This window comes from Phyllosticta citriasiana (assembly GCF_038021145.1).
Source record: "Phyllosticta citriasiana strain CBS 120426 chromosome Unknown IWZ02scaffold_23, whole genome shotgun sequence".
Lineage (NCBI taxonomy): Eukaryota > Fungi > Ascomycota > Dothideomycetes > Botryosphaeriales > Phyllostictaceae > Phyllosticta > Phyllosticta citriasiana.
Genome location: NW_027117300.1, coordinates 170,573 through 184,251, shown reverse-complemented (window position 1 = coordinate 184,251; position 13,679 = coordinate 170,573). Strand labels below are relative to the sequence as shown.

Here is a 13,679-nt window from a genome sequence, read left to right as displayed (position 1 = left end):
AACCTGTCTCCTGTGCCTCGCCGCACGGGCGGACCCGAGTGATCTACAGCCATGCTGTGTCGTAACTGTGATGACATGTCGACTTCGCAGCCGCGGCGTCGTCGTATTCGCTTAGACACTTTGGTGGAAAATGTCCGAGCTGACGGACGAACAACACTCCGTCCATCTTATCTGTATTTCCACCAAGCAGCTCGCACGCTGGTGCTGCTGCTAGTCAATGAATGGATGATTGAGTGAACGGATTACTTCAAAAAGCCGTCACGCCATTCGCGGCGCTGATGGGGAGGGTCTTCGACGCCGCATTCATCTAGTGGTTTGATAAGATGTTTTAGGCGGTAGGTTTCGAGCTTTGATTCATTTCTAGCCTTTCTCTTCAGATTTTCCTGCTCGTCATACCCATCTTCTCTTCTAGTCACGCTGTCCTACATTGAGCTTCCATCTATCATGTACCCTCTATATCTTCCAGACCACACCAACCACACCACGCCAAAACAAGACCCGTCTAGACCTGGCTCCCGCCCCGATCTGCACATCTACATACATGTTCGTCCATGCGTCTGCTCCGCTAAGCGGACGAGGTAGTGAGCGGGTCGGATACGCGGGCGCCTAGTCCGTTGGTTTGGTCGCTGCGTGTGCGGCGGAGAGGGTTGAGGCGGACGTGGTGGGAACGAGAGTGGAAGTGCAATAGGGAGAGGCTCTGTGGACCCAGAGCTACGGTACGGGTGGACATGTTGGTGGGGTGGGGCGGGCTGGGCTTTTAGATACGTGTAAGGCTGGGCTGGGTTGTGCTGGGTTTTAGATGTTGTCTTCGCGAGAGGCGAGAAGTGTTTGGAGGGAGGGAGGGAGGGAGGATGATGGTGGATGGAGATCGAGAGATGTTGGAGGAGGCGTTGGAAGGGGAATCCGAAACGTGTTGGGCGTTGAAGATATGCTGAGAGGCGCTTTGGTGCTGACTTTGAGTAAACAGCAAGTGGGTAGTTACTGCTGATCCTGTCTTGTCTTGACTTCTTCTCATAGTGACAAGAGCTCAGTACCATTTCGATCGACGAGTCTGGCTTTACACGAATTGTGACGCTCCCCTGCCAAGCAGATCTGGATGGTCAGATTGACCGTGGGTTTGCTGTTTTTCGTCCGTGGAGTTCGCCATTGACTGCTCTCCTCCGAGCTCAGTGGGAACAGGTGCGGCACACGCCCTTCGACACTGTCTGCCAAGAACGTTGAGGTATATTTGCAGTGGAGCTCGTCTTGAATATTGGCCAAGCGGTCAGGGCTTCAATGGTAGGCAGTTTTGGCAATTTGTGGATCAAAACAAACATGTGCTGAAAGGAAAAGGACGGATCTGGGAACAAGTGATGAGGAGGAGACAAGATCAGGGCTAAGACCAAGCACGATTGAGAGCTTCCAAGCGCCTGCTCCGCCAAGCACATTGTTCATGTAGGCATGTATTGCATGCACATTGAGAATAGCTATGCAGGGAATGGGGCCACATATGAATACAAGCTGAGTATGGAAGCACCATGGAGCCCCCTGGCAAACGGTGTCCTGTTCGGGAGAGCACGCGTGGCCTGGCGCCAGTGACCAGCTTTGAATCTCCTCCTCACCTCACCCCGTTTTATTTTTCCTCCTTTGGGCGGGGCAGACGAACGTGTCGGTCACAATGCATACGGCGGGGTGAGTTTTTTCGATAGCGCGCGATCGCTTTGCATGCAGCAGCAGCAGCTGTTGTCCCCGTACAGCTGTATGTGCGTACTGTATGTGAGAAGTGAGGTCAGGAAGCATGCATGCAAGATTTGACGGCGTCGTCCTGGCGCCATCTGCACATCGCCAGACGCGTCTGTTTCGAATTTCAAGAAGCTAGAGTCCTCTCGGCCCCCATCCACTATTCTTTGATGCGTTTAGCTGGCGTCGTGTCTTTTGTGTCTGTATGTATGGACTGTCTCGTGCCACGTCCCAAACACAGGAACCTGCTACTTACCCACACACCTGACACGATACCCACCCACCGTACCCCTCGTGTCGTGGTTGGGTGCTGTGCCACGCCACAACGCGTGGATAACGTTTTACGAAGAGCCATTTGGGGGATGTCGTCTGCCGCCCGCCGTCGCCGAGCTGGATTCACAGCAGCAGCAGCAGCAGCAGCAGCACCCCCGACGGACGCTCGCGTTCAACGAATGGCAAGGAGAAGGCGAACCAACAGCAGCGATTCACAAAGGGAAAGCAAAAATTTTGGTCGGCCGGTCCGCTGCAGACGGGACGGAAACGACTCCGACCCGGAACCACGACGCGCGTGGCGCTTGGGGGCGCGTTTGACAGTGGAGAAGGAGATGCCGCTCGAGGAGGTGTCAAGGACAAGCCATGTAAGTCTCCTGCTCTAACTGAGCAACAACCGTGAATGGTGGAGGTAGAATTCGAGTTTTGAACCGCAAAGGACAACTCTGATGGCGAGCAGAAAGATGCCAGACAACGCTGCTGAACACTGAATCAAAAATGCCCAGACGGTGGGCCGCCCGCGACAAGTGAAGAGGGGTCAGCTGCGCAAGCAAGGTGAGGTGGTCTGTGAGACATGGCATCTTCAGGAAACCGCTTTCAATCCGCATGCAGGGCGCAGGGCAAACCTTCTTCGCCCATCGGATTCCTGGGGTTCGATCTGAATTCATGCTTCAGAGTTGTCCCGGCCATCATGTCCCGGCCATCGGTGCTAGCCGACCATGTTCAACGCGCCAGCTGCTTGTAGGTGCTTCCTTTCGTCATCTTCCCACTTTTTCGAGCTTGAGCTTTTCTTGCAAGGATGCCTCCCTCCCATTGATTGGGTGCTTCGCCGCCGGACCCAGGTCCTATAGCTTCCTGTTGAACCTTGAGTTCAAAATTTCACACTGGCGCTGGCCAAAGAAGTGCTGGTGAAAGAAGCAAGAATATCAAGCCAAGACGAGGCAAGCTACCGTTTGGTGTTTTACTGGCTACGGCGACTGGTTTTGTTCAGCTGGGCGCCCGTTGTGGCTTCGTGGCGCCCCTTCGGTGGCTACTTTTGTTCGGCTGCGTAGTTTACTCTTGGTTCAACACCATCCATCTTCTGCTGCGGAAGACGTGCCACAGGCAAATATCGGAGGAGCCGGTCGAGGACTTTTCTACGTCGGGTCCAAAAGCAGTCGTATTTTCCCTGAGAGTGGGCAGCGTTCTGGTTTGACACGGGGAGTCGGGGCCTGCGCCGGTGTTAAAACGACGTCAGGCGCAGCGAGTAGATCTACGATTTGGAACGTCATGCCCCACATGTTCTTGCCTCAAGGTATACTGATCCGTTCCAGTTTTCTGTCACGTCGACGCGTTAGTTGGCCGTTCACTTTCTGCTGGGATTTCTGCCTTTCAATGGAAACACTGTCAGCATACGCCTCAGACGGCACCCCGTTTGCCATCAACCTCTCAGCTTCTGATGTCTCAGTCAGTGCAATGTTCACAGAAATCCAAGAGTGATTTATCGGTCAGGGACTCTCCGTCAAGTGTCAAAGTCTTACAGTGGGGAGTCCTGCAACACTTCAGCATACCGACACCAAGACGAAAATGAGGAGCCAGGACAAGCCAGTGTTGCACATTTTGGGCCCCGAATTTTCCTGTGGTAATCCACAACCCGGTCAAATCGTGCGATTAGACGCATCTGTATTGCCGCCAGTTATGCCGCCTGCATTGTTTGGCAAAGAAACGCGTTGAGGCGCGCTGCTAGCCAGGACTCCAGACGTCGCCGGAAAGAACTCCATGTGGAAAGGATCGATATTGGATTGAAACTGGAAAGGATCGATATTGGATTGAAACTGGAAATTGGGCTGATAGTCGTCCTCGACCCGCGGCAGTCTTGCGCTGCTCCAACCAATCAGCAGCGATCTGCTGCTGTCTTTCAGGCAGGCACTTTCCAATCAACCGCCACACCGCCTTCTCAAGTACGCGCCGTGTGCACGGTAGGGTAATACGCGGCTAGGGGACTGGCGTGAAGATGGTTGGGAAGCGCGCAGGCCCTTGTGTTGGAAAAGCGTGGTTGACTAAGAGAGCGTGGTAAACCCCAAATCTGATTGGGGAAGAGACCAACATTGTTGGAGAAACTCAGCAAAAATCTGACGATGGGGATCTTCAAGAGGTACGTAAATGCTTCTCAAATTACCGCGGCTAGCTCGCTTACGCCATGCCAGATCTTCGATCTGCCTGGCAACAACAGCGGTCAGATACGGCGGAACGACCCCCAGAGCTCTCATCTCTCATGCCTCAACCGCCGCCGCCCGCCGGTCATGGTCCCGCCGGACGAAAAGAGTCGGCTGATGGATCCTTCTGGAAACAACCCGTTGAAATCGAGGCTTCAAAAGCCGTCGTCCAGACTCGGCCTCCACCGTGGACCAGAAGAGTAACATGAAGCGAGCCGAAAATGTCGTGCCATACAAAGTCCAGACGGAAGAGGGACGACAACCTTGCGGGAACCGATATAAGCGAAGCGGCTATGGCACCCTGACGATACGTGCGCGGGTACATGCGTTCCAGCTGGCAGGTATAATTGCTACGACGTAGTAGCGTGCTGGGCCGGGGAAAGGGGATGACGCTCCCGTTGGATCATCGTGCATAGGTTAGATCTGTAGCTTTATCTCAAGAGCGACAAGTCGAGGCGACTCCCTGTGGCTTTCTTCGCCCAAAAAGTAGAGATCTGCGAGAATTGGAGGTCGTGGCTGGGTCAATGGTCGCAGCTCCGGGTCCACTTTGCGATGGATCCTATCCCAAATCCGAACAAAATTTAGGATGCGGTTTTTTTTTTTTTTTTTTTTTCCCTCGATAGAACGAGTCTCAAACTATTCAGCCGACGACATTGTGATGCATCTTGTCAAGTCTGGTCGGTCATTGGGGGCAGTGTGATGGTGCTGAACGGCGCTGAGGCTGACTCCAGGTATTTTGGCCATCTGCAGCCTCGCGTCTCCAGGATTTAAATCCCGTCACGGAATGCCATCGCCGTGCCTCATGGAGCGCTGAAACCGCTCGTTCGTGTCGGTCGCGGCTGAGCTGCGGAGAGCACGACATTATCTCCGGCTCATGTACCCGTTCGTTCGACCCATGTAGCTTCGAACCGTAAAGGAGGCCCATCTCCACGCTTCATGTGTACCCCAGGGTGTGACTCTCCTATTTGCGATGCGGATTCGTGCGTCCGTAGAGAAAAAGGGCAGGGCTGCTGCGGGTGGGATTGAGACCAAAGTTCCATGGTTTCTGGTGTCGAATGAGGTCTTCACGATGCCGAGGTTTGCGTTACGTGGTTGAGGAGATCGGTGTGATAGGCGTCAAAGGGTGGCTGACGTGCAGCATGATTACTTTTATGTCTTTGTGGGGCCGGAGGAGCGTCTGCTGAGGATCCAAGGTGGGCAGCGTCCGGCAAGTGTGTAGCACCAAGGTGTTTGAATGGTCGAAAGTGAGGAGGAACTGGCGGTCTGTCCGTGATTTGGAGTGGTCGTCGTCGAATTGCACAACACAGTATGTGCAGAAGGCAGTCTGCTGAGGAATTGAAGTAGTTTGATGAGCCCAAGCACTGACCGGTCAGCTCTCAACACCAGCGCGGTTGCCATGTGCTGGGTAATGCCACGATTTCATCTCTGAGGTGTTGCAAAGATGGCTTGCCTTGCCGTTGACTTTCAAGTCTGCATCTTTGCAATACTGACGACGGTTTCACTCCAGTGAAACGCCTTGGCTGCAGCACTTTGCACGTCGCCGGATTGAGAGTCTTTTCCCTTGGGGGACAATGGACTGCACAATGCAATCTTCACGCTTGTGCCTCATGCGGCCAAGCCGGAGCTGTTGAAGAGAATCGTCCGTTACACCGGAAGACAAGGAACGTATGAGCAGATGCAGACCATGAGAGGGTGCGTCTCCTGGTGGGGTTGGGAAGCGAGCCATCTGATTTGCACCAGGACCGACGCGAAGCATCGGCTTTGCACTGAATGGAAGACCTCGACGAGACTTGGATTGTGTCGAGGCGGTATGATCACGAGAGGAGCTCGGTGACGCCGGTCTGAGCACAATCCCACTGTGTGTCTGCTGCTAAATCGGATCATGTAGGACAGGCACAAGCCCTCTCACGCCTCAACGGCGTGTGCAGAGATGCAGCCACAATGCGTTAGTAGGCGATATCCAAGCAAGTCCAGCCTAATTGAGAAGCCAGTTCCAACGCCTGTTGCAATTCAACGTGTCTATAGTGAGCCATTGACGGATTGTGCTCCGAACTCCATGTTAGAGCCCAGAGGCTCCATCCAGGGGGTTGTTGGATTTGAGTTCCTGTGGTGTATACAATACAGAGGTAAACGATACTGTATCGACTCCTGTCATTGGCCCGGCACGATTTACGACGAAACAATGTCAATTGGAGCGATCAGTTACTTATAGATGTCATCACGGCTGGTGGTCACAGTGACCTCATCGGTTCATTGGCTTTGGTAGGTAAATAGCGAGAGTTGCTCAACGTTCCAAGACATCCGTTCTCCGAAAAGCGAAATTCTTGAACTCGAATTATGTACCGGCTTGACCGATGAAGTGACTCAAGTACAACCTCGTCCTTTTAGCATTGCTGCTCTTTGATCTTCAAACGTGAGTGTTTTTGCAGAATTTAAGCTTAAATGCGAAGCATATGAGGTGGGAATCGGGGTTGAGGCTGATGACTCCCGCCCCTCTCCGCACGTACTTCTCCGCATGCCGACCCATGAACAGTAAATGATTCACCGCGAGGTGACCTTGGTGAGTGGGTTGATGGTGTTGTTGAGCGTAGCAAAGTGGCAAGTGCAGCGGAATATGACAAATAGGAGTCTGGACGAGTGGGCCCACAGGAAGACCTGAGGGAGAAGGGGTCGAATCGACGATTCCTCGACGGCCAACAACGACTGTCTTAAAGGCCCGAAGGTCGTTGCGCACATGGCCCCGTACTTTTCTCCGATGTGACGACGAGCGCAGAGTCATTGAAGGGTGGGTTGCCTCTTCACAGATGGCGTTGTAGACAGCTTGGTGACTGTGCTTTAGATCCTCATGCTCGCATGACTGCATCCCGGTCAAACGGGACACTCATAGGCCTCGACTGACGTCGATTTCTCTTTGTTAGTGCGGTCAAAGAGGCCCATGGCGACGCCCCGGCAGGTATCCGAGTCCGAGAACGAAAATTTGCGACAGAGAGTAGGCGCATTATCTGTCCGACCCCAAAGTACATGACGGTGAAGGCATCTGTCGCCGCACTTCGGAGTAGGTGGAGCCCCCCTGACTGGTTTCCCACCGAGTTGGAAGTCCCCAGGCTGGAAGGCAGCCGATCGAGATGTGGCTACAGATTGATTGCTGCATGACTCCTTCAGCAGGATCCGCGTAGACATGGCCGCCCCAATGGCAGTCCGGCTATGCATGGAAATAGCCCTGGCATGGGTCGTGGAGTGCAAAACCACACAGCAGGGGCGCCCGCGTAAGCCCTGGCAACGTGTTTAACTCGGCTAGAATGCCAGCTTTTCAGACGCTGCGCCGTATGAATGCACCTCGCAGACGTCGAAACTGGCGTGCCTGGGAGGAGCATGATCGGCCGTGGTCCGCCGAGCATCAGTGCCAGGCTATCCGAGCTGTACAATCTTCTGCACAGCCCTCGGGTCTCTCGGTGCTACGTCTGTTATGCAGTGGCTGCATCCAAGCAGACGGGAATCTGAGAGGCTTCATTCATCAGGACGGTTATGGCGTTTGCTGCCGTTTCTCGAAATTGCACTGCTCTGGGAACTGCTCGAACCATTAGCAAACCACGTCGACACGTCTCGACAAATGGCCAGCAACCCCGTTACAATCTCACGGCTGCCTCTACACCTGCCTACGCCAAGGGACCCGACTTCAAGGCATTCTGTCATGTGACCGGAGCCTCATCCTCCTCCCCGATCTTGCGTCACGGCTACGAGCTTACTGAAAACCCCTTGAGCGGCTGAGCTCGGTCCTGTGCGCATTTGCTGTGAGGCAAAAGTGGCTTCCATTCCCAATCTTGCATCAGCCGCGCGCCTACTGTATCCGTCACGTTGCTCAAGCCCCAGTATTTGAGATACCCACGGCCACTGTTTGGGCAGCCCGTCACTGCTAGTGTAGACTCTTCGTCTTTTACCTTCCCTGTGGGCCTTGGCCCAAGTTCAAATAGCCCCTTGTATGGACACATCTTCTTGAGTCAGCCCACCGTGTTAGATTCTCTCTTGGCCATGAGCGCTTTCCGTCCCATTCGCCCTTCATCCAACTCCCCGTTGTCGCAACAGCCTGCCACAGGACACGACTCTTCATACTCGGACCGCAACACCCAACGAGATGGAAGCACCGATGACCAAGAGACTGGCAGTGTTCACAGAGCCCGCAAACGCCGCGCTCCAGCTCACGTATCCCGGAATGCGTGCACCAATTGCAAGAGTGCCCGTGCAAAGGTAGGTCGACCTGATGGAAGCACGAGGTCAGACCATCGCTGACGTCTCGTCCCTCGACTGCCAACAGTGCGATGGACAGGATCCGGATCCTTGTGGAAGATGCATAGCTCGTGACATGAAGGACCAGTGCCGTTACGAAATGCATGTCAAACAGGTCAAGGAGGACATGGTCCGGAAGATCAAGAGTCTGGAGCAGCAGAATGCTAAACTTCAGGGCTCGATCAAGGAGAGGGAGAACCAGGTCGAAGCCATATTCGATGCCCTGAGAACCAGCGACCGAGGTCCCGAGGCGTTGATCCGATTGCGTGCTGGCCAGTCCTGCGAGGAAATCGCTGCGTGGCTTGGTGCTTTCTCGTTGCGAGACGTTGGAAGGGCGTCCCTGGGCTCGGAGACCAAGATGTCGGACATTGTCGAGAATTACGAATCCTCGATGCGGCTCAATTCGCCTTGTCAACCATCCCATAGCGGGAGTATTTTGCAGTGGACGTCCGTCACCAGCGACCCTGGACTCCTTCAACACCTTACATCCCTGTTCTTCTACTGGGTACACCCGGTCCATATGCTCTTTAATGAAGAACGCTTTCGAGAAAGCTGCTGCAAGGGCGACACGACATACTGTTCCTCGGCGTTGGTCAACATCATTTGTGCAATGGGTTGCTTTTACCTTGTGGACCCGGATGGGAGGGAATGCCAATCAAAACAACTATTGAAACGTTTTCTTGCGCAGGCGCTAGAAGATGTTGGCAAAGAAAGTCCCCAGAACCTGACGTACGCGGTGACCTATTGCATTCTTTTCTTGGTCGAGGTCGGCATGAACGAAGCTCGAAAGGCGTCATCGCATCTGCGCCTGGCGGTTGAAAGTTTGAAAAGCCTGGCACGATGGGAATACTCGTCAGACGCTGTTGATATTCTTGTGTGCGGTGCACATACCTTGAGCGCGTAAGTATCATGGTCACCCAAGCTGGATCCGTCTAACATCTTGTAAGTACTTGGTCTACCTTGACCTTTCAACGATCTCCTTTCGCTGGCTCCCAGACCTCGGCATGGCGCAACGAGCATACGGAGATCAAGACGGATGCGCGATGGACCCCATATCGATTTCCTCAAGACGCCCTTGGGCACGTAACGAGCCATACGTCGATCGTGTCGAAACAATTGTCGAAGCTTAGCGGAGTCATCAACGACATCGGGGCAGTCTATTTCGCTCAAGAGGGTCGAGTGGAAGCTCGGTCGATCGTAGCAATCTATCAGCGGCTGCGCGAATGGAAGAATAACATGCCAGCTGCGTTGAGCATGAAAAGTGACAGTACGAGGGAGTCTCCTCAGCTGCCTCATGTCTTATTTGTCAAGTATGGCCCCCTGGTTGAAGAAGTTGAGGCCGCATGCTAAGATGAAGCAGTATACTGTATAATGTCTGTCTTTGCCAATTGTTGCAGCCAATTTTGGAATTGGACGAGCTTCCAATGGCAACGCGCGACCACATCAAAAGCATTGCGGAGCAAAGCTCAGTTGAGGGAATCAAACTGCTCGAGCGGTACCGGCACCTCTACACATTGAGGTATTCAAGTCCACTCCTGGCGTTTTGTGTCGTACACATCTGCGTGGCCTTTCTTCAAGGAAGAAAATCGGCCCCGGAGGATGCGTACCCGACAATAAGATTCGGATTGGAAGCCATGGAGGAGGCGTTGGCTGGTTTCGAATATGCAGGACCTCTCGAACTCTTGTTCTGTAAGACTGTCGCGGAGCTCGATCTGGCTGCAACGGAGGCTCTCAAAGCTCTGATAAGCAGTCTGCCAGAATACGGGCCTGAGGAACTGTTGGACGCGTGCGAAAGGGTCACGTGTACACAGCCGCGTAGCACGCTGGTTGGGAGAATAGACAAATCCTTTGGAGACGAGTTTGTACGGCTCTGGAAGCCAACGGTTGGTGGAATGGATGGAAAGAATAGGAGGCAACAAGGCAGCACAACGAGCACTGCATCGGCAAGCAGTGCCAGGTTGATGCAGATCAAGTCGGTAGTCAACCCTTGACTGTGAAATCTTGACTAGACCTGCTTTTCCGCAATGGGTCTTTCTCCATTTGAACGCGCTGGACAAGGCTGGTAGCCAGCGTTGAATTGAGCCATCGAAGCTTGGTCCAAACACCTTGGTACGCACGAGTCGGGGGGTGCGTCTGCATCGAGACGGCAAGGCTTCGCTCTCTCTGCAACAGACTTTGCACCTTTTGGTAAGGCGTACAAAATGGAATTTTCCGCAAGGCTGACGTCGATCAGGCTTCGTTGAAGTAGGAAACGCTGTCCACGTGAACGACCACACACACACACACACCTCTCATTACCAGGGAGGCAGACACATCATGTATCTCACCCGACAGCAGCGAAAACGTACAAGTCTGGCGCGGGTATCGAGTGAGGATCGACGGTTGGGTTTCTTTCGTAAAGAGTTTTCCACGACAGGCAATGGAGCTGTCAATGTCAGCGTTTTCAAGATGGCGGCCATGTGTTGCGCGAGCTGGATTTGAAGGTGCAAAGCAAAGGTTGCTGAACAGCAGTGAGGTCAGCACAAATTGGCAAGTCTTCGGAGCTAGGTCCGATAAAGAAGCCCCATGCAAGGTCGATCAAGATCGGACCTCTCCCGGTCTGGCACGGGCCGCTGGCTGTACACGAAGGCGAGGAGCCTTCCAGCCTAGACGTGAATGGTAATCGTGTGGAGAAGTAGGAGGCTTATGTCCTCGGATGTTTTAGTGTTTGAGGCTCAAAAGCTTCGCTTTCGATCCCAACCAGGCCACTTGATCAGCACCACGGTCACTCAAGATGTGAAACAGTGCAGTGTGCCTTTGAAGCATGGACAAGTTGCAGTTTGCCCTCGCTCTGAGGGGCATTTAATTATTCTCTCCGCCGTTGAAGCAATCCATCGTTCCTTCGTCGCTCCCACATCAAGTTGTACGTCCATCACTGGAAGCTGGCTCAGGGTCAGCAATCCAAGCGAAGCGACGTCGGTGAATTCCCCAGTCGTCATTCCACAGTAAATGGTGTTCGAATTGCATCCAGAATCCAGGCGGCCTGGAACTGAGCAAACGCTGGCCCGCTCATAGCGCAGTTGTGGGCTGCATTGCACCGAATCTTTGATCAAGATGTTCGTAATCGAGCAGCAATTCCCTCTGTTGAGGAAAACTGTTAGTGACACAAAAACTCGCGAAATTGTCCGGGGCATCATCAACTTACCCTTTCTCTTCTCCAGTTGTTAACGTCGAAGAAGATATAACATCCTCGTTCTTGCTTATCGCTGAGACGCTGAGGCTGGGGGAAGTTTGCATCTTTCATCATCCACTGGCGGAGCTCCTTGTGCCAGCGCCAATCACGGTTCCACCTTGAGCCAAATTAGTATAAGCGTTGGAGAAGCGCAGGCATAACCGAATTTTCCACTTACAGCTCTTGAGCCGCGACTTCCTGGATGACATCCCTCGGGTTCTGGTAGAAGACGGCAAAAAGAGTCTCATCTGAAAAGCTTGTGATTTTGGTGTGGAGTGGCGGGACATTGGTCACGGTGTACGCCGCGGGAAGAGCGAAATCCGGGACGACAGGTCGGGACGCAGCATCTGCGAAAGGAGAGCCAAATGTCGGATAGAGAGGCGAGTTATCTGGGCGGTTGAGGTCGAGACCCAAAACGGTCAGGTCCTGACCAACAGCAAGACTCGAGTGATCCAGGCTGTCTGGTGGTATCATTGCCAAAAGGCCAGGAAGGCCGAAGCGGTCGATTTCGTTCATCTGTGAAAGCCGTGGTTGATCGAGATGTTGCACCGAGTTTGCCTTGGAGGGTGGTTGAACGGGCTGCTGACTGCTGTAAGAAACAGTGCTTGCCTCTCGTGCTCTCCTTTCCGCCGCCGCCACCCTCTCATCGCGCAAGACTGCTCCGCCCAATCTGTCACCGACCGCCTCGTGCTGACCATCCGCGGGACTTGAGACCCCGTTTCGTCCCTGTTGCACGTTGCCACCGAATCCACCAGTGTTTGCAGCTCCTCCAAACGCAGCATTTTGAATCATGCCTGTCCGTCGATCTTGACCAACCTCACCAGATCCATTGCCTCCCAGCGGAGGAAACTCTTCAATGTTGACTTGTTGTTGTTGAGGTGCTCCCGAAAGTTGGCCCACACCTCCTTGACCACCGTAGAGATAATCATCCAATCCTCCGCCAAATTGGGAATGCGCCGAGGAGGTGTCGTCCTGGGGTTGCGGTTGGTGGTCCTGGTGAGACCGGGTTGCTTGTGCAGATGGGGGCGCGGGAGTCGCTCCTTGCCCGTGTGGTCGCTGAACTGGAGTGTGCTGGGCACTGCGTATGCTGGGATTCGACCACAAAGCTTGGGACTGGTTGTTTTGGTGCTGCGTTTGAGGAGTTCCGGAGAGCGAAGGAAACTCGCTGTGAAAGCGATTAGTGCTCCAGTCTGGCATTGCTAAAACCAGTCTTACGAGGGATCCAGTGGGGTGTTGGCCTGGGAGCCACCACCTATCGTCTGCGCAAAGCTGGATAATCCTGCTGCGTTGGGTGTCCGCGTCTGCACTGCCGAGAGACCTGGTGCGCCGCCCATGGGCCCGTTGAAGCTCCATCCTGACCCATTGCCTACCATGTACTTGTCAGCGAGCCGATTCGAGAGGCGTAGGAGATGCATAGCGGAATACCGAGCTTGGCGCCTTGTAGCCGGGAGGATTGCATTGGGGTCCCGCGGCCTGCTCCCGTTTGTTGCGCTGGGAACATGGTCCCGGGCATATTTCGAAGTTGCTGCGGCCCAGCTCCTGTAGCTAAGGTTAGCAGATGTCCACTGCCAAAGGTATCGTGAAATTGATCAAAAGGGCGGCTGGGTTCACGAGCTTGGTCTGGGGCAACGGGGGAGTCGTCGCGACTTGGGGCACAGCCAGAGCCAAGTATTGTTTATCGACAGGCCCCCATGCCCCAGACTGAAGACGCGCTGAGCGATAGGCGGCTGCACACCCTGCGCCCGTTTGTGGTGGAGACACAGCTGGCAAGGCGATACAGCGTCGAGGAGGATGATGTTGGTGAACCAAGGGTACCGACCTGGCCGATGCATGGTAGCGAGTGAAGGTGTGACTGTGTCGAGGACAGCGAAGTGGTCTGGGACTCTTGAAGCAAACACCGGGAGACGTGCGCGAGGGTTTGTGGGGTGGGCTTGTTTGCTTGACGCTGTTGCGCGATCATGGGCTTGGGTTCTTTGGTCTTGGGTTTCGGCTTGAAACGA

At 54.1% G+C, this 13,679-nt stretch overlaps 3 protein-coding genes across 3 annotated transcripts; 1 reads left to right on the top strand and 2 right to left on the bottom strand.

Moving 5' to 3' along the window:
- Positions 1 to 168: 168 nt before the first annotated feature.
- Positions 169 to 1,154, bottom strand: IWZ02DRAFT_158997 (uncharacterized protein). Its single transcript, XM_066762042.1, has one exon. The coding sequence runs from the start codon at positions 1,035 to 1,037 to the stop codon at positions 534 to 536; it is 504 nt and encodes a 167-aa protein (XP_066617638.1). The 5' UTR covers positions 1,038 to 1,154; the 3' UTR covers positions 169 to 533.
- Positions 1,155 to 7,991: 6,837 nt separating this feature from the next.
- On the top strand, positions 7,992 to 10,560 carry IWZ02DRAFT_158846 (uncharacterized protein). The gene is made up of 4 exons (XM_066762041.1): positions 7,992 to 8,429; positions 8,497 to 9,368; positions 9,416 to 9,778; positions 9,829 to 10,560. The coding sequence occupies exons 1-4, from the start codon at positions 8,214 to 8,216 to the stop codon at positions 10,457 to 10,459; spliced, it is 2,082 nt and encodes a 693-aa protein (XP_066617637.1). The 5' UTR covers positions 7,992 to 8,213; the 3' UTR covers positions 10,460 to 10,560.
- Positions 10,561 to 11,566: 1,006 nt separating this feature from the next.
- IWZ02DRAFT_465937 (uncharacterized protein) lies at positions 11,567 to 13,661 on the bottom strand. The gene is made up of 4 exons (XM_066768482.1): positions 13,105 to 13,661; positions 12,895 to 13,045; positions 11,858 to 12,844; positions 11,567 to 11,797 (listed from the first exon to the last, which is right to left on the bottom strand). Exons 1-4 carry the CDS (start codon positions 13,190 to 13,192, stop codon positions 11,644 to 11,646), a joined length of 1,380 nt encoding a protein of 459 aa, XP_066617636.1. The 5' UTR covers positions 13,193 to 13,661; the 3' UTR covers positions 11,567 to 11,643.
- Positions 13,662 to 13,679: the final 18 nt, after the last annotated feature.

Coding starts and splice junctions, on each gene's coding strand:
- IWZ02DRAFT_158997 (XM_066762042.1), bottom strand. CDS start 1,037: ATGGTACTGAGCTCTTGTCACTATGAGAAGAAGTCAAGACAAGACAGG.
- IWZ02DRAFT_158846 (XM_066762041.1), top strand. CDS start 8,214: ATGAGCGCTTTCCGTCCCATTCGCCCTTCATCCAACTCCCCGTTGTCG. Junction 8,430..8,496: donor GCAAGAGTGCCCGTGCAAAG/GTAGGTCGACCT, acceptor GACTGCCAACAG/TGCGATGGACAGGATCCGGA. Junction 9,369..9,415: donor GGTGCACATACCTTGAGCGC/GTAAGTATCATG, acceptor ACATCTTGTAAG/TACTTGGTCTACCTTGACCT.
- IWZ02DRAFT_465937 (XM_066768482.1), bottom strand. CDS start 13,192: ATGCCCGGGACCATGTTCCCAGCGCAACAAACGGGAGCAGGCCGCGGG. Junction 12,845..12,894: donor AACACCCCACTGGATCCCTC/GTAAGACTGGTT, acceptor TCGCTTTCACAG/CGAGTTTCCTTCGCTCTCCG. Junction 11,798..11,857: donor GAAGTCGCGGCTCAAGAGCT/GTAAGTGGAAAA, acceptor ATTTGGCTCAAG/GTGGAACCGTGATTGGCGCT.